Source organism: Lucilia cuprina, chromosome 5 (genome assembly GCF_022045245.1).
Source record: "Lucilia cuprina isolate Lc7/37 chromosome 5, ASM2204524v1, whole genome shotgun sequence".
NCBI lineage: Eukaryota > Metazoa > Arthropoda > Insecta > Diptera > Calliphoridae > Lucilia > Lucilia cuprina.
In genome coordinates this window covers 30,625,919-30,645,609 of record NC_060953.1, presented here as the reverse complement: position 1 = coordinate 30,645,609, position 19,691 = coordinate 30,625,919, and the positions used below count along the sequence as shown (strand labels likewise).

At 26.2% G+C, this 19,691-nt stretch overlaps 1 protein-coding gene across 2 annotated transcripts in view; it reads right to left on the bottom strand.

Moving 5' to 3' along the window:
* Window positions 1–220: 220 nt before the first annotated feature.
* LOC111675621 (LIM/homeobox protein Awh) overlaps window positions 221–19,691 on the bottom strand; it is a 30,587-nt gene continuing 11,116 nt past the window's right edge. The window contains exons 2-6 of one of the 2 annotated variants that reach the window (XM_046952912.1): window positions 6,304–6,485; window positions 3,574–3,791; window positions 2,169–2,402; window positions 1,771–1,896; window positions 221–1,585 (exon numbers count right to left, since the gene is read on the bottom strand). In XM_046952912.1, the coding sequence (XP_046808868.1) occupies window positions 1,524–1,585; window positions 1,771–1,896; window positions 2,169–2,402; window positions 3,574–3,791; window positions 6,304–6,485 (822 nt within the window). In that variant the 3' untranslated portion in view covers window positions 221–1,523. The remainder of the gene's footprint in view (window positions 1,586–1,770; window positions 1,897–2,168; window positions 2,403–3,573; window positions 3,792–6,303; window positions 6,486–19,691) is intronic. The other variant, XM_046952913.1, reaches the window with a different exon arrangement.

Sequence of the window (19,691 nt, the reverse complement as noted above, 5' to 3'; positions counted from 1 at the left end):
CAATTTCTATTTAATTTGGAAAATGTTTTATTTTTTCATATTTCATTGTTTTAATATTTTTTAATAATGTATATTTTTTATTTATTAATATTTGTTATAAATACTTAAATATTTTGGCAATTACTATTTACAAAACAATATTTATTTATTAATAATTTAACTTAAAGTTAAATTTGTTTATTTCATTATTTTACAAAATGTATATTATAGTATTTTATTTGTTATTTATACTTAACTTAATTTTTAAATAAAAGAAAATTACAATAATATAAAAAAACAAGGAATAAACAATAACAACTTTTATTTTTTTCTCTCTCTTAAAATTATATGGAATTGTAGTCTAGTAAATTACATGAATACAAATTGTTTATCTAAATTAAATATGTGTGTGTTCATGTCAGTCAGTCTGTCTGTCTGTCTGTCTGTCTGTTGGTGTTTGCACATACATACATAGGATGGTATTTAGGCACAAATGCAATACATCCTAGCCAAATCTTGGTAATTTACTTATTCAACTGCTTACTTTTTTTGTTTATTTAAACAAAACTACTTCCTCTTTGTAAGTAAGCATTGTAAGTATTAGCCTCCAATGACATCGCAGTGTTAGAATACCGATGAGAGAGTGGTTTTATTAGCGTTTAAACTTTTTATTTTTCAATGTAAGTTTATGCTGGGATACTTTTATATGTTTCCTTTTCTTTATAACCAAGAAATTTATTTTATTCCAGGAATATATAAATAAATTCAGCTGTTTTGGCCGAGATTGAATAAACATTATTAGAAATTAGACAGTGTTTTTAAACCTAATCGATATTAAAAGTTTTTTGAAAAGTAACTATTGATTTTTACATTTGTATTAAAACCATTAAAAAAATCGGGATAAAATAACTGAGTGAAATTACACTTTGCTCCAATATTACTAACTGCTTACCGGGTTAGTAAAGATTTTGCTGGAATATTTTTAAAATTCCAATTCTTTTCATTGAATTCGAAAAAAAATTGTAAAAGTCGAATCGGTTTGTATACATAAAAATGTCAATGTGCCTCGTATGTTTGTATGTATATGTTTTTATTAGTGTATGTACATAATTAATTAATTTTAATAAAAACTTAACTGAATTAATTTATATAAATAATTTTACTAGTTTTGCTTTTGAATTACTTTTCTTATTTGCAAATTTCCATTCCATAAAAAATTATATATAGTTTTCTTTTGCACTTCACTGTTATAATTTACATGTATGTACCTAATCTTATCAAGAAGAAATAAAATAAATAGAAAATTTGAGCAAGATGTTGGAGTGATTTTAGTTTTTTGATGAATTATAGAATTTTGTGCGATAAATTGATTTCTAGTATTCTTAAGAATTGGACGATTTTTTTTTGCAATTTTGACTAGGTTTAGGACGTTATTTATATTTTTTGTTTTTGTCTCCTTAAAATATTTTAAATATTTAGTAATTGTTTTTGCAAACAAAAGGAAATAAATAATTGCTCTAATGGGGTTTAAAAGAATCAATAAGTCACACTTCACTTTGCATACAATGCACACTGGAATCTTGTGATAATTCATCCATTGAAGATTCTGCAAAAAAAAAAAATATAATAAAAGAAGTTGTAAAATGTGTACATACTATTAAAGGTCATACAATTACAAATAAAACTGGATAAAACTCTCTCTATTCTGACTATAAAAATTCAAGAGGTGACGTTATTTTCGTCAAATATTTTATAAATGATTTTGTTTGAATTGTTAAATTGAAAACTTACCATGTGGCGGATATAATCCCGTTTTATTGCCGTTCATTTGCATGGGATTTTGACCGTTATTCTGAAATGAATACGTCAGCTGCAGGTTAATATGGCGGGCAAAAGAGTTACCTTCAGGTTCTCGCACTAAAATCAAAAATATGTTGGAGAAAATATTTCTATAAGTATCACTATTTTAAATAACACTTTAAATATATAATAACTTAATATAAATATAATTAACTTTTTGACAATAAACATGCAAATTAATTTAAAAATTTTGATTAGAAGAAATGCATTCATAAGCAAGAGAAAACATATGTACAGAGGCGTCTACATACATAAACTACATGTCAAAGGTCGTGCAAATGATGCAGTTGCAATGACAACTATTCTACCACTACCACAACACTACTTACTTTTATTCTTACCAGCATGTATGTGTTTTTTCTGACGTGCTCGCGAATTTTGAAACCAAACTTGCGTCACACGTTTACTCAGACCCGTCACCGAGGCAATTCTTTCCAAATCCTGTCCATCTGGATTGCTGTCAATTTGAAAATTGGCCTGTAACACTTGCAATTGTTCTTCTGTGAATGTAGTACGAACACGTTTCGTTTTGCTCTTATGATAACCATCACCATCACAGCCATCTATTAGGAAATATTAAATAATAAAGAAAACTTGTTAATATATTATTACTACAACTAACATTAACATTTTTAACATAAAAATTAACATTTAAAATTTCGAATTACTATATAAATACTTAACAGTAGAATAAAATATCATTCGAGCTTTGTATGATTAACAAGTAAGCTGTTGCGAATGAAAATAATTCTCAATTTTCAAATTGATCATAGATTACAAATTAAAAATCAAGTTAATATTTTTTATCACTGATCAAAAATATAAAGAAACTACATCTATATATAATAAACAATCGCATTTAGATGCCAACTTTAAAAATACACTGTAAGAAATACACATTTTTCATTGAATTAAAAGTATCTCTTTAACAATCGGAAGTGAAACTTTGTATCTCTTAAGATTTGAGCTTTTGATTTATAGTTATTAACAAAGAAGGTCTTACTAAATGTTAACTGGTAAAAGAAAAAATTGTATTGCATCACTGCATTTTTTTCTCAGTGTATACGCAGTTTTGTACAACTTGTGCTTTAATTTCATGAATTCATGTAGAATTGTTTCTCCGATATAAAGAGTAAATTTAATATTTACTGTTCTAGAATTGTTGTGGTTTACTTGGTTTACAAGTGAAGCACGTTTGTTGTCAACTTGTTGGCTAAACGACTGGCTGGTTGACTGACTAACTGACATGAAAACTTTAGCAGTGGCGATGGTTGAATGGACAGACGGATAAATGGATGGCAAACTAACTGAGTGAATGACTGACTGACTATGTAGCTGCTTGGTTGGTTGGTTGAATGGATGGCGTCAACAATTTATTGTTCTTGGCGTTATTATTGCGCTTGTTGTTCTTATTATTACTGCTATTTTTTATACATTCTACTTTGTTTAGTTTCGCTTTAGTTATGAATGACATGGTTTTTGTCAGATTCCGACATTTATGTATTTGTACGTGGCTAAAATAAGTTAGAATGAAATCTTGGCCAAAATAAGCGCATGTCATTCACACATAATTCGTCATTCGATAAGGTAAGCCTACAGCTACCGTATTTTTTGAAGACTTTAACGTATGTATGTACATTGTACAATGTACATACAAGTGTGTGTTCAATTAAATAGTATAAACAATACAATTCCGATATAGCCAATATATGGCACCGTAGGACTTTTACTTACCATCACTTGATGTAGTACCTCCTTCAACTGTTTCCAAATAATGGGCTTTACACAGTACTCGATCTTCCATGAGCGCAAACTGTTCACCTGTCGATAGCTGTCGACCACATTGATCACAAGCAAAGCAGGCTAAGTGGAAAACTAAATCACGGGCTCGCCGCACCCAGTCGGAAGCTGAAATACCACGGCAGCATTTTGAACATTTTGCACCAAAGTTTCTGCAAATCAAAAACAATAAAATGGTTTAGTAAATATTAATAATTATACATGCGTGTTTAAAATTTCCTGTAAGATCTTGTAGCTTAAAAATTGTATATGTGACTTGATTTTACTGCAGACAAACGGCACTTGTCAGACACCGGAAGTGTAATTTATCATTTTTCTCTATCAGCTTCATTGTTACTTTATCGGTCTTTCAAGTGTTAAAATACGTGTGACAAATATCAAAGTTTTTCAAATGAATTGCAATTTCGAGTGTGTTTGCATATGTATGCTGTTTTGAAAGTTTTAAAACTCATTTAAGAAAAAAATATTTTTTTAACTTTAAATTCTTAAGTTGAAAAGTAAATATTTTTACAGCATCTCTTATAAATATTTGTTTGTGTATTTTTGTTATTTTATAATTTATGTTCTTTTCATAAATGTTGATGAAAATGTTGAAGCTCTCTATAAGTAGTTTTGTCGATTGTTTGTAAGTCATATGTCTGTCCGTTTGTATTCATTGGATACACTTATAAGGTAGAGTAAAAAGTTGTTGCTGTTACCATTATTTTGTTGAAGTTGTTGGTGTAATATTTATCTTAGGTTTTATGTCATTGTACACGTACATACGTACATATCGTTCAACGGTGTGAATGTTCATCGTCTAGCTCTCTTTGTCCGTTCAATGGTTGATAATATAAATACATTGGGGGGATATGAAGCATACATCCGATGTTGACAAGTCATGCCTGGATTCAATTGAAAACAACGAATCAATGAAAAGTCATCTTTTAAGATCAAAACTAAATGACAACTAATAAAAACAACATCAACAAAAACAAAAACACAGCATACAAGTGTAGCAATAAGTCTTGCAGTTTAATACCTAACAATATCAATTTCAGTCGATTTTAATATTTTTTCTTTTTACCTTTCTGGTTGTTTATTTTATTTACGACTTTTAAATATTTTCTCTTTTTTTATCAATTTTTCAATTTAATCATTATCATCATCTGCAAGTAAGTACATATTGTGACAATTGAATTGAATATTAGATTTTATATCGAATGGGTTTTATTTGCTTTACGGATTATAAAACCAACTGTTTGGAAAAATTAAACTAAATAAATGTTTGAAATATTGAGAAAATAGAAAGGAGTTTATTATTTTTTTATAATATAATCGTTACAAATTCATATTAATAAACTTATCATGGTGCGAGCAGCATCCAATACGAAATTGTAAAAATTTTCTTTTATTTATGTTTGTCACCGAATGTGGGAAAATGTTTCAACAGACACCTGAACATACATGCTGGTTACTGTTTAACTGTTGTATTAACTGAATTACATTTCATATTAATTGTAAGTAAGAATATTATTAAGTTCTTTATTTGTTTTAAAAATTATTCGTTGGCGCATGATGTATGTATGAATGTATGTATGTATGCATGTATGCATGTATGTATGTATGTATATATGTATGTATGTATGTATGTATGTAAGTAAGTAGTCATTTAAGTGCTTACATGTAAATACTAAAAGGTTTGATATATATATATATATATTTATATATATACTATATATATTTATATATATATATATTATATATATATATATATATATATATATATATATATATATATTATATATATATATAATATATATTACTATACATATATATATCTATATATCATATATTATATATATACTATTTATTATATATATATATATAATATATATATATAATATATATATATATTATAGATATATGTAAAAATTAAAGAGAGAGACTTAAATTTTGTCGGAGCCACTTTAGCTCAATAAGGACAAAAAATAGGCGGACTAGCAGCGGGGCCGTGGCAACTCCCATATGAAGAAGAATTTTACCATCCCCCTTGACATTCAGATAAAAATGGACGAATTAAATACAAAATTTCGTTTATTTGCGAAACTAATAGAATAAGATTCATCAAAGGGGGAATTTCATCTGGGAGGCTGTGAGCCCTTGTATAAAAAATTCGATAATCTGAGAAACTATTACAGTTAGAATCTTCAAATTCTACATGAATTCAATGGGAGCTTGGCATCTCCCTATTTGGGAAATTATTAGATTTTTCATAGATTACATAAAAATCTTAATTAAAGTTCAGAAAAATTGGCGAATTGTAACAAATTGTATATCTGCAAAACTATTATAGTTAAAATGTTTAAAATCAGCACACTGGGTAAAACTGGTAAGCTATGATAACACCTATCAAATATTTGACTGACATGAGCCCTAAATCTTTTTTAATGGATATAAACGTATCTCAAAGTTTAATAATTGTATATTAAAACGAAACTTTTGAAGTATTTCTGTATTAATCTAGTATATAAAAATAGTGCTCCTTCTAAAGCTGATGGGTATTTAAAGAAAATGTCCCTAAAATATACAAACAAAAAGCTTTATGCAAAAACTGTGATTTTGTCGACTGTTAAATTTAGGTAAAATAAAAAATAAAAACATCAAAGAAACTTTTCTACTCACTTGCTGTAATCAGCCTTACAATAAACTTGTCTTTCACGTATAAAACATGACTGTTGACGATCCAAGGGACACATACACATGCAACACCGAAGGCAGTTAGCATGCCACGAACAGCCACCAACCTCTAAATAGAATCTATCCGAGATTGGTTCCCCACACGCTGCGCAGGAACGCAGCTCAGTCTGTAAAGAAAATTAAAACAAAAAATTATAACAAAGTTTAATCGAAAAGAAATAAAAAATCTTTGGCAACAAAATGAATTCATCTACATAAATTAATCCGATAAACACACTTACAATGTACATAACTACGTACATATGTATGTATGTATTTATATATCTATGAGAGAGTGTTGTAGTGGCACGAAGATACAAAGAGAATCTACATATTCATTTTTAAATGTTTATTATTTGTATCAAATAAGTATTTCGTAATTTTTGCCTTTTTGTCTTAAAGAAACAAACAAAGCAAAATATTAAAATATTTATATTTTTCTTTAATTCGGCTGCAAATTTTACATAAATTAAGTAAATTTTTAGTTGAAAAACAAAGTTTATCATAAATCACTCTTGAAATGTTTTTCATTATCAAAAGGGCATTTAAATAAAGCGATTTGAATAAAATAGAGTTTTAATAAATTAAATTCAAATTCACATTTTACCAAAAAAACTATAAATCTATTTTGTTTTTTTCTTTTAGTTAAGACTTGGAAATTTTAGCCGATTCGGCTTCTGTTTGTTAATGGCAAAATTTATTTCCAATTTTTTTAATTAAAATTTTTCAAACTTTATTTTTGTTTTGAAAAATTATAAATAATACTAAAAAAAGCTAAAAGGCAATAACACGAGATCAAAAGAAGTTTCAAAAAATTCAAAAGAAATGTATTGAAATGCAAAAACCGATCATTGCTTAAAGTTAATGAAATGGATGTAGGAGAAAATTTAAATACACGTTTATTTTTTATTTATATATTTAATTTCCATAGAATATATTCAGAACTTTTGTCTAACAATGAGAATTAGATTAAGTTTGGAATTCCATTAAAATCGCACATAATTAATTTAAATTTACATAATTTATGTTGAATTTAGTTACAAATTAATGGACAAATTGATTTTTAACTACTATTTATTCAACAAATTTATTTCAAAAGTTTAAGGAAAATATTCATATATAATTTTATTTTGTAGGTCATTGTTTATTTCTTAAAATAACAAAAAATCCCTATTTGCGATGTAATTTTGTTATGATTTTGTTCAAATTAGAACATATTTATTCAAAAAAAAAAAAAAATATAGTTCAAAATGCTTTAATTTTAAATTAAATATATAGATCCTTAATATTATAAATGCATGACTGCTGATTTAAAAGAACAGGGAACCTATAATTTCATTTAAACATTTTTATTTATAAGCTATTTAACTAAATATTATAACTTGGTCTTGCTTAAGTATTTTGAATTTTATTTTTATTGAATAACACTTTTTATGTAACTTTAAATTAAACTAATTTAATAAATGTTAATTTATTTTTTTAGAATTTATTTACAAAATACACACAAAAATATAAATATATGTATGTATGTATGTATGTATGTATGTATGTATGTATGTATGTATGTATGTATGTACCCATGAATTTATTTAGAAAAAATCGGAATTATTGACATAATATATATAATCATGACAAATAAAACTAAATTAAGCTTAAATATTGTCACAGGACAAATATTAATATTTATAAAATTGTGGAAAAAATCTGAAAAATTAGGACTGTTACCAAAAATTTGATATTATCAACACGAAGCAAACAAATAAGTATTATGAAAACATGCAAAAATATTTAAAAATTAAATTAATATTTTTCACATAATTAAAAGAAAACCCCATCCAATTTGTTTATACTCTATACTGTTTCGGTAGAGTCATTTATTTAAAATATTCAAATTTAATGGTTATATCCCTAATATATGTACTTATACAATGTAAATAGATATATAAATAACAAATTATTTTATTTACTTTATTTTAGTTTAATTATTTACAATGCAGGATGCTATTTTCACTCGGCTGTAATGAATTTGAACATAAAAAAATATAATTATTCTAATAACTATAATCGATATGTATGTATATATCTACATGTATGTATATGTACATATGTACGAAAATAAATCGCAGCAATTTTTTTGCGAAAGTATGAAAATCTTTTGTAATATTATTTTTATATATGAACAATTTCGTCTCCAGTGACCCAACATTCAAAATCGATGTCTTTAGATTTGGATACGAATTTTAGTACTATTTTATAGCAGGCCAGAAAATATCCGTCAAAAACTGCCGGACTTAGAGGTGGTCAAAGTAAGATATAGGATTTTATTTGAGGAAAAAAATTTTCGATAAAAAAATGTTAATGTTAATTCTTTTGCATTTCTAGTAATTGTATAGAAGAAAAATAAATGTAAAAAATGAATTTGTTTAAATGAAATTAAATATTTTCCAATTTTCTAAATTTTGTAATGGAAATCTATTAAATTTTAATATTATTATCATAAAATTATTTGCATTTTAATTTTATTTAATTAAATGTAAAATTTTCTGTAAACAAAACACAAAAAACTAACATTTTTATAACGTTATAAAATCAAGTGCTAAAAATATGAAGATTTAATAGTATTTTATACGCTTTCAGCGTTATAAACTTTGAATATATTTTAGAGATATTTTCAGATGAAAAAAAAACTTTATACAGCCATTGGCATTCTCACGGTATTTACGTGAGTGTATAATATTTTGTCGTATATGATGATCATATAATTTTATATTTGAAATAACTTTATTATTATTTTTTTAGATTTCAAATTTTGATAGAGATTTTTTCAGTACCTTTTGTAACACTTCATGACAAATCATAATAAAATCTTAAACTTTTACAATTCATTTCTCTTGCTACCTCATGCCCCTCACAATAAGAAAACAAAGATCTTATAAAAATCTATGTGTATATATTTGACAGTTGTCGCGTCAATGTTTTTTGGATTTTGTTATTTATGATTTTTTTTGTTGTTTCTCTTTTCCGAAGATTTTATTTGTACGACAAGTTGTGGCCCAGTCATTATTGATGGGATCTCTCAATTTGCACAAACAGTCAAAGATTATAAACAAAACACTGCCTCAAACTTGTAGTCTTATAAAAATCATCGATCCATCGATCAATTGATCTTGTGTGTAACCAAAGATGACAGTCAGACACCATCCATGAATAATAAAAGATGATGTAGTTTTTTTTTTGTACATATTTTGGTTTATTGTTTTTACTTTTTCACGGTGAATTTGTATATTTTTTAGAATTCTTTTCATTGTCTTCGACAGTCTCCGGCGTATATTCAAATACTGTGATTAAACAAAAATATCTATAAAGAAAAAAGTAGCAATACAGTAGCCAATAATCTATATATTGTAGTCATTGTCATTGTCATAAGTATGTCATATACTGGGAAATTATCAATTTTAAATTGAAATGTTAGAAAATTATGAATAAGGCTCTTAAATGGCTAAATAAAACATGTCCTTTATTTAATTTAGAAATTGTAATAAATTTTACTTTGGAGTTTTTGGAGGCGTTAATTAAAGATCTGAAAACATATTTTCATTTTGAAAAAATTCGATATCAAATTAAAATTATCCTGAATTTAATAAATTTCAAAAAATTCTATCTACCTATGTATATATGTCTGAATAAACTATACGATTCGTATCTGCGGGATATCATTTACTGTAGCGTTTTTTTTTGTTTTAAATTGAGACGTTGTCTTTGCGTATGTTTGTCTGTAAATTTATTAGTCAGAACATCAATAATATTTATTGTTGCAATAACGTCTATATGTATAACAAACAAAAATTCCTAAAACAATAAAAGTGTTGCGCAAGGTGCAAAATTCAATTTATGACCATTTACAACATGTTTATCTGAGTTTCTACCATCAACATAAACATTTTTTAATTAAAATAAAATCCATTGTACTATTTGTTTCATTATTTCAATTTAATACAAAATACTATTTTGTTTTAAAGAGAAATTTATAACAGTTGTAAATGTTTATATATTTTAAAAGTAGACAGAAATGTTTGTAATACCTGATGGATTGGTTAAATTAAAGGACAGTTTTATTAAAAATTATAATTTGGTCTAAAGGATGAACCATAATGTAATCGCTTCAGACATTAATTTTATAATTTAAAAAAAAAAATATAGTAAAGTTAACAAAAGTTATAGTTATAGACCAGTTGTTAGTTGCAACTTCATTTTAAAATTATATATTAATATTTCTATTTATTTGTTTACAATATTGAATGTTAAATTTGAATACCGTCGGCTGTGAAAAAAAAAACTTAAAATGTTTTTTTGCAAAAATAAACAAAAATATATGCACCATTAAAAACTGACAATAACAACTAAATAAACAGTTAAAATAAATAATATTTTGCAAATACAGTCGGCAAAAGTTTAAAAGATTTGCAAACATAACAAAAGAAATTGCCATTTTTTGACATTTTTAAATTTTACAAAAAAAAACCTCTTTAAGTAGCAAAAAAATGAAAAATTGCCGACAAATTAAATTCAATAAATAATATTTGTTTGTCTTGAAAAAATACTAAACACATTCAACTTTACTTAAAGAACATTAAACAAAAAATATTAATAATATTAAAACAAATTAAACAGCCATTAATACAAAATGAAAAACACGAAACAACTGTTTAAATAAAAATGTGATCTCTGATTAAATGTTACTAAAAATGATGTTAAAATTTGTTTTTCTTTAATAAAAAAAACAACAGAAATACGTATGCAAATATTTTGAATTTAATCGCAAAAGAAATTTTAAGTTTCTGTGCATAATATAGTATGTTTGCTGACAAATTTATTCATAATAATGTAACAAATACATTCAAACACGTTTATTATTGCACTCTAATGTCTCATGATTTAATATGAAGTTATAAATTAGTTTAATTATAACATTTACTAGAAATAATAATAAATATGTATTAATATGCTAAATATTTAAATAAATATTATTTGAAATATAGACGATAGAAACTAGTAGTTTGTTCATATCTATTTATAAGTCTGTTTTTGTAAATATGTTTTAAATCTCAATATATGTTTAGATTATGTTAATTTTGTATTTTTTATATTCTTCTAATTTAAATTGCTTGTGAAAGTTAAAAATCCGTTTCTTTACTTAAGCGATTATAGGTTGATGATATGAAAATATCAAACTTCTTCTTAAGATATGCTTAAGAATTGTTAAACTATTTAAAATAAAAAACAGGCAGCCTTACTGGATGCGATGCGTATGTAAACCTTAGACACTCTCCGTGTGTGAACTAAAAGGTATATAATTAAACGCTCTATCTATACTTTATCATTTAGACAATTATTCAAAATGGTTTTACAAATGATAAATATAATTTTTGTGAATAAATTTTGTATACAACTAATTTATATATAATATGTACAGTAACCATGTATGTAGATTACAGTATATGAATATGACATAAATTCAATGTATGTACCAGTGTATTACATAAAAAGGAAAATTTGTGCGCAATATTTACAAATTATTTGTTTATTATCATGTTACAATACAATACTTGTTTATTTGTTTGTATATTTACGAATAGAAATAACAAATAAAACAACATAAAAACAAATAACTTTTCAATTAGAAGACTTTACACTATTAAATAGCCACATACATACATGTGTAAGTGTGTTGTTGCAATGTAAATATTTCATTTACATACATACGTTTTATATTTATCTACCTTTAATTTGTACAAAGAAAATAGTACAATTTAAGTAGAAAACTACTACTAATTCTTAATTACGTATGTATGTATTTATTAACAGTATTCGTTGGGCGAACTTATACATGTATAGATATCATGCTTTTTTTTTTTTGATATGATGATCATAAAACACTGAAAATGTTTACGGTGTTATGAACAGCATGTGAAAAATGTCAAAATTATTTATGACATTAAACAAAAAACATTCATACAGTTTAAATTTATACATGTATTAAAACATGTCCTTGCGTACGGTTTTATGTTGGTATGTATGTAAGTATCTATGAGTATTGTATGTAATTGTTTTTGTATTCCTAGTTTATTATCTACAAATACCACAAAACCACTACCAGTGTCACCGTCACAAAATTATGAATAAAATAGAAATAGAAGTGAATAAACGAAATAAATACATAAAAGAAATGAAAAGTACCCCTAAATATGGAATTCGTAATAAATACAAATTATTTGAAATGTACGTTATATTTTGTTTTTACCCGTAAACTGCAAATGAAAAGGAATAAAACCATTTTACTATTTGTGTAAGTTTAATGTCAGTATAAAATTTTTAACCAAAAAGATACTGAGGAAAGATACACTAAATATAGAGAACACATTCATTGTTAGGATTGATAACTAAGTGGCAAATATACGAATGCACTATACAACTATATAGTCGACCAGAAAACGCCATTTAACTGAACTTTTGTAAACTAATTTTTTTACTAAAATATTTAAGAGTCTATTTTGATAATCATACTGATCCATTAGTGCATCCACCTTGCGTATAGAACCTCCACTACGACCGGAAAACGCCTCCGAATTCGTCATATTTACCAATTGTGTTTTATGGTTTTAAATGTACACTTTGGTTGTTGCTGCATGTTTGGAGTACAGCATAATTACATTTTTCAATCAAATTTGATCCTATTAATCTACAACTAGTATCCTCCAATTATGCAGATAAAGCTAAAGTGTTCCAGAGAAATCATATATCCCAATGGGGGAAAATTTCATGGTATTCATTGCATTTTCTTGGCGTGCTGTTGGTCCTATATTGATGTTGGATGCAGAAGTGGATCCGTAAGACTATCAAAATATGATCTTAAATACTTTATTAAAAAAATCGGAGGACAAAGATGGTGTTTTTTGGTCGACATCGACCGTAAATATGCTAAAAGTGCTGAGATGAGCTGCTTGGAAGCGAGCGGGATTGTCATGTTTGCAGTGCCCAGTATATTTTCTCGATTCTAATTCAATAGAGAACATATAACATGATATGGACCAACGAATAAAAGCAGAAATCACCAAGAATTTTGCCAATTTATGTGTTGAAAGTTAATATTTATGCCATGAAATTTCTAGAGTGTTCTGGTGAAGATTATGTCCAGGAGGAGGAATGATATTATCAAAATCTGCAACTATTCCACAAAATATAAAATTTTAAGTGCAATAAGATAAATATAGCCGGTTGTTTTGTTTTATTTTTAAAGATTTTTTAATTTTGTGCTAAACTTATGTCCAGATTTTTTTGGTGGTAGATGTACTTTGGAAAGAAAAAAATCTATATGCAACAAAGTAGTGGAACAAAATGTAATGTGTCGTGATCCTCGAAGTACATGTGTTACGCATAAAAAAGAATTTGTTAAAAAAGTTAAGAACTATAGGAAATATTTAATGTTATAGGCAACATATACCAAGTGTGCTAAAATCGTAGCCACCACTGTATATTAGTGAAGTTTAAATTTTATCATTGTACAATATGTACTGTAGTATATCGAGGGACTTATTGAATATTCTCTACTATCTGAAAAATTGTCTTTATTTTATCAAATTAGATTATGTAAAGAGGATTTATCTACTTCAAATCCACAGACATATGTACTTCTAGGAGGGTGGAGCGTCATAATGTTCAGTGACATAAAGTCCATTAGTCCATATAGTCTCCACTGAATGTACTATCGTCCGATGTTCAGAGTCTCAGTTTATTTATTAAAAGTTATGCAAAATTTTAAAATTTAAAATTATTACCTTAAACAATGTGGTAAAATTGTTTTTAAGCATCTTTGAAAACTTGTGTGAAATGATTCTAATTATTCTAAATTTGAAAGTATTTTTTAATATATTTTGTAAAAATTTCCTCAATTGCATTAAAATTACATAAAATTCAATGTTTGTTATTGTTAATATATATATATACACTAGGATTGTAACTTTTATACAATTTTTGGAAATTTCAAATCGGCTCTATTCATTCCACAGAGAGCATTAAAATATAAGTCGAAAAAGTATATTACATTATCCCGAGCATTAAAAAGTTTCCGCGATAAATGCCTTGAAGATTTCGCTATTTAATAATTTTTTAATACAAAACTGTAAATTATTGATATAAACTGATGTCATTGTATAACCACGACATCTATACGCATATAAGTCATGGATAGGGGCAGAGGTTACCTCCTTTCAAAATTAGCTTCCAAAAATGTATATTATATTATATGGTGCTAATGAGACGTCACTCTGTCAAATGATTGGCAACTAACACAAGTCTGACCGTCCTTAAGAAATAATGGCAATGATGCCAGAGTTTTTCCACAAATCAGTCCTGAATTACGACTGTATCTTAGCTTTTTAAATTAAAATATCTTTAGATACATATATTAGAGAATTTATCAGTATAAAATAAACCTGTTCTGAACTTAGTTATAAAAAATCTGGCCTACATATTTTTATAACTAAATATTACAAAATTTAATCAAAAAGACCATTAAGCGACTTTACTTTATGTTTTTAAATTGTACTAAAATAACTACAATCGGGTAAATATTATCCCTGTTATGTATATAAACATACATACACATGAATATATGTACATATACACCTAATATATAACCATGTTGTCTGAAACACGAAAAACTGACTACAAATGTAAGAACCGGATACATCCTGCACACGTATGTAAGTATAAACGACTAAAGTATGAAAATAACCCTGCATTTTGGGGTAAATGTCCCGAATAAGTTATTTTATGATTATAATCTCAATTCTTTAATAAAATGGATAATTGAGTCTTAAATGTGAGTTTGTTAAACCTAAGTAAGAATTTTCTTCAACAAAGCAGTACATTTCAAATGGTCCAAAGATATAGGGATACACTGACTCCTGGCAACATTGTATTGTTTACAATATGGAAACCGTCAACAATCGTTTGAATATGTATGTAAGTGTGTATGTGTGTCAAATTTAAACAGTCACATCCATACATGCGCCGTATTTAAGTACATACATTTGAATTGTGGCAAATATTATTCAAACTTTTGTCCGTTAAACAAACAGACATGCATACATACATTTGTATGCAACCTCATATATGTGTACATTCAAATTGTCATTTAGTTGAGTGTCGTTTAGTTTTAAGTTAACCACATTTTTTGGTCTAACTAAATGACTATGTATATGCATAGAGAAGGCTTAGATTAGAATACACGAAACTTTAATTCCAAAAATTAAAAATAATATATTCATTTCATAGGCACACTGCCTTGACACCCTAATTTTCTCAATATTTTAAAAGTATGTATTGTATTTTTGCAATATTTTTCGACCTCCCTTTTTGTACTATATATACATGTTTAATACTGACATATCGAATTTTCTACATATTTTTGTTATAGAAATATTGTATTTATATGTATAGCTATGTGTGTATTTGTCAGTTACGAGATTGCGCGCTGTCACTTTCATTCAATTTTTTTTACTATTTTTCCAATGTCTCGTTTATTCATATGCTACATGGACATAAATACATAGTTACATAGATGAGTAGTTAGGTATGTGTGTATTTATTACGTCTGTTTACAAGCGTTGATAAAAGGGTAAATTTTATCTGTACGATGGCTTTTAGTGTGAGATTTGTTGCAAAAAAAATAAATAAGACCATTCGTCGTTATATTTGATATTTGGTGCCTTTTAAAAATCCATGTTAACTTTTACGTGACATGTAGGTAGACTTTAAATAGACACAATTTAAATTTTATTTTATTTGTTAACCGTACGCGTACATATGTGTCACAAATCGGCAAGGAAAATCAAGGTTGAACTTTAAAGAATTTAATTTGAAATAGCATAGTGTTTTGTATTTTATATATGGAGTTATTGGAGTAGTTGTATATTTTGGAAAATAAATTACACTACGCGACAAAAATAATTACCTTGTAAGTGATACTATTTTTCTGAAAGGTGGATCAGAGTAGAACAAGATTTTTTTTTTAGAAATTTGCCAAACATCTGAAAAATCTTGAGATATTTGAAAAATGGTTTTTCGTACCTATTTTTAGAAAAATAGTACCACTTCCAATATACATATTTCAATTTTCGTTTATTTTGTCTCATCACTGTGTTGTTTAATTTAATAACTCATGTTAAAATCAATGAAGAGAAATGTTCAAGTAGTAATTCTTAGTGACCGTATAGGTCTAGTGCCAAACATTTAAACCTAATATGTAAATTTATTATTTAACTGTTATTGAGGTCAATTAGATAACGGATACCCATATAAAAAATAGTTAACATATTTTAACTGTCACATTTACCTAAAAAGAATCATAGATTCTTAATAATCTATTAAGCTACTCCCATACCAAAATAAAATTGAACTTTTTGGAACTTTGTTCTTAACACAAAAAAAGAAATATTTTTTTGTGGAAACAATAGACGCAGTGGATGCTTTTTATTCTTTTCAGAAACAAAATTACTTATGTACTTAATTGCCTATTTGCAGGCAATTGTAGTTAGTACATACTTACCTAACTCCCTATTTGTAAGCGAGCGTAGTAAGTACTTGTCTTTAAACGCTATTGTGTAAGTAAATATTAGCATTTAGTGTTTGTTGAGTTTATGTTCTATCACAGAATACCAAAATATTTTATTTAAATCTTTATACAATAACACGATGTTAAGTTAGATAGATGACAGGTGCCAAAGAACTAGTCTGTTACATCTAGGGAACAATTAAACAGCATTTTAGCATCCTCCGGACTAAATGAAAGCAGACTTTAGCAGTACGTCCTCATCACAATGAGTAATTATTTATTATTTCAGGAAATTCCGCAAAGTTTTTATGATATTTTTTTACATTTGAAAATAATTGTAGTTTCATATCTTGAGTCCATTCTGTTTGTTTTTATTTTATAGTGTAATGTCCCCGCATTCATGCCCATAGTTTTTTAATATTTTTTATTTATTTATTTAAATAGTAAATTTTATATTTTATTATGGGTAGTAATTTTTTGTTCACTGTCGTTTATCAGATTCTGTATGTGTGTGTATGATTGTATGATTGTATCTGATAAATGTGTAAATATTCTTAAAATGTATTTCGTTGGATTTAAACATAAACAGAAGGTAAGATTGTACATTTTATTGACCACATAAGCCGTTCGTGTTGACAACATTTTATTGTAGTTGGCTTGTTGATGATGATTTTTTGTCTTTTCTTGGTTGCTTTCATAGTGGAGCGGGATTACAAGTAACATTGAGATACTGATGGCTAAAAAAGTTTATAGCTTTTTTTGTAGTTTGATTTTAAGAAGAAAAATTTATACATTTTAGAGTTGTTGATAAACAGGGTTTTGTTAAGATTCTTATATATTTTTTTATAAAATCTTACGTTTTATGACTTTCTTCTCTTGGATAAACTGACACAAGCGCCCAAACACACTTAAATAATATGAATTGAAATTAAATAAAAATTTACATATTTTGGTTGTTGACTTTAGCGGCCTCAACATTTGAAATTTAAGTTTGTATTGTTGTTATTGATATGATGTGATGTGTGTTTCTTTAAATTTTCAACTAACTGTTGTTCTAAATATTTTCCCACAAAGATTAAAATCAAAAACAACTTAAAAAATAAAAATAAAATTCAACTATACAAAACTGAAATACTGTGTCGTTATATAGGTATTTTATTCTAATTTCTCTTAGATAGAAAGGTGCGTTTCTAAACACAAAAAAACGACATAAAACAGGTGGCAACACCTAATTTGCATATACAAAAAATGTTACAATATTAAATTTCAAAGTGGCGCATACACTTGAAATCAATCCACAACAACTTCTGCAGCTAAAACAAAACAATAATACAACACAACAGGCATCTCTTTGTTGCATGCACATGCAACTACATCTCTATAACTGGAAACAATTTTCATGTTGTAGATATCCATAAAATTAAAAAAAATAATATCTACTGCCATAAATATATACACACACATACATACAAACAAAGTATGTAGTAGACTTTGTATTTGTAATTTTTTATTATTTCTTTCTGATTTATACTCCCAAGATCGTTGATACAGGCGCCCTCAAACCAGTCTTTTCCAGCAATAATGGAAAATGGAGAAGAAAACAAAATTTCAAAAATTTTATATTCAGAGACAGTAGATACAATGTGTTTTACTACTGTTTATACTATTTGATTTGGCTATTTGAATTTAATATTGAAATGATTTCTTTTGTTTTGTATTTTGGATATTTTAAATGGTCTCTAGTTTACCAAACTAGTTTTAATCTTTTGTTTTTGTTCAATATTATAAAATTTATAAATAATCTTAAGTTGACATTAATTTTTCTACAGCAGTTGTGCATTTGAATAACACACAATATTTGCCGCCAATAAAACAACAACAATAATATCATCATATCATTAATATGATATAACAACAACAACAACAACAACAACAAAATAAACAAAATACATACATATAAATTAAAATATATATATTGTTTAAACTTTCAAAGATACATACTACTTTTTTGAGTTTGTTTAAAAAAATCAAATTTTTATTTTATAATTTGTCTGTCCATCTTACATACATATGCATATTTTGTTAACAATTTATGCAAAATTTATAAAAAGTTTATTATACTTTTATATTTTTATTTATGTACATATAATAAAATATAAAATATTAAAAAAATAAAGTAGAAATAATAAATGTATTTTAAATAATAAAAATCTTTATGTTTGTTCTCATTTCAAAACTCACTCTGGTTCAAGTCTATTTGTTCACTTTTATATATTAAATTTTACTTTGTTCGATTTAAAGTCTTCAATTTGTTTTATTTTTTATTTAAACACATCTTTATATTAGAATCTATAAAAAAAAACCATTTATAATAAAAAACTGTAATTTTATTTAATAAACCATTATTTTAATATTTTTTACCTATTTTTTATAGGGTTTGTGTAACGAAAAATATACCAGTCTTATACATAAACATTTTCTGAATCGATATAGCTAGTCCCTATACAACTGAAATCCCGAACAGCGCTTATAAACCTTGTGACCAAACTACAGGTCTCAATTTTGATGATAATTCAATTAAATTTGGTACATGATGTTATACTATTATAGGAACCTATTGCAAATGGTTAAAACTTGTTGATTTTTTTCACCTAACCCCTTTGAGCTCATACATAAAGCGACACAACTATGTTTTATAGATTCTTTAATGACCCTGTCG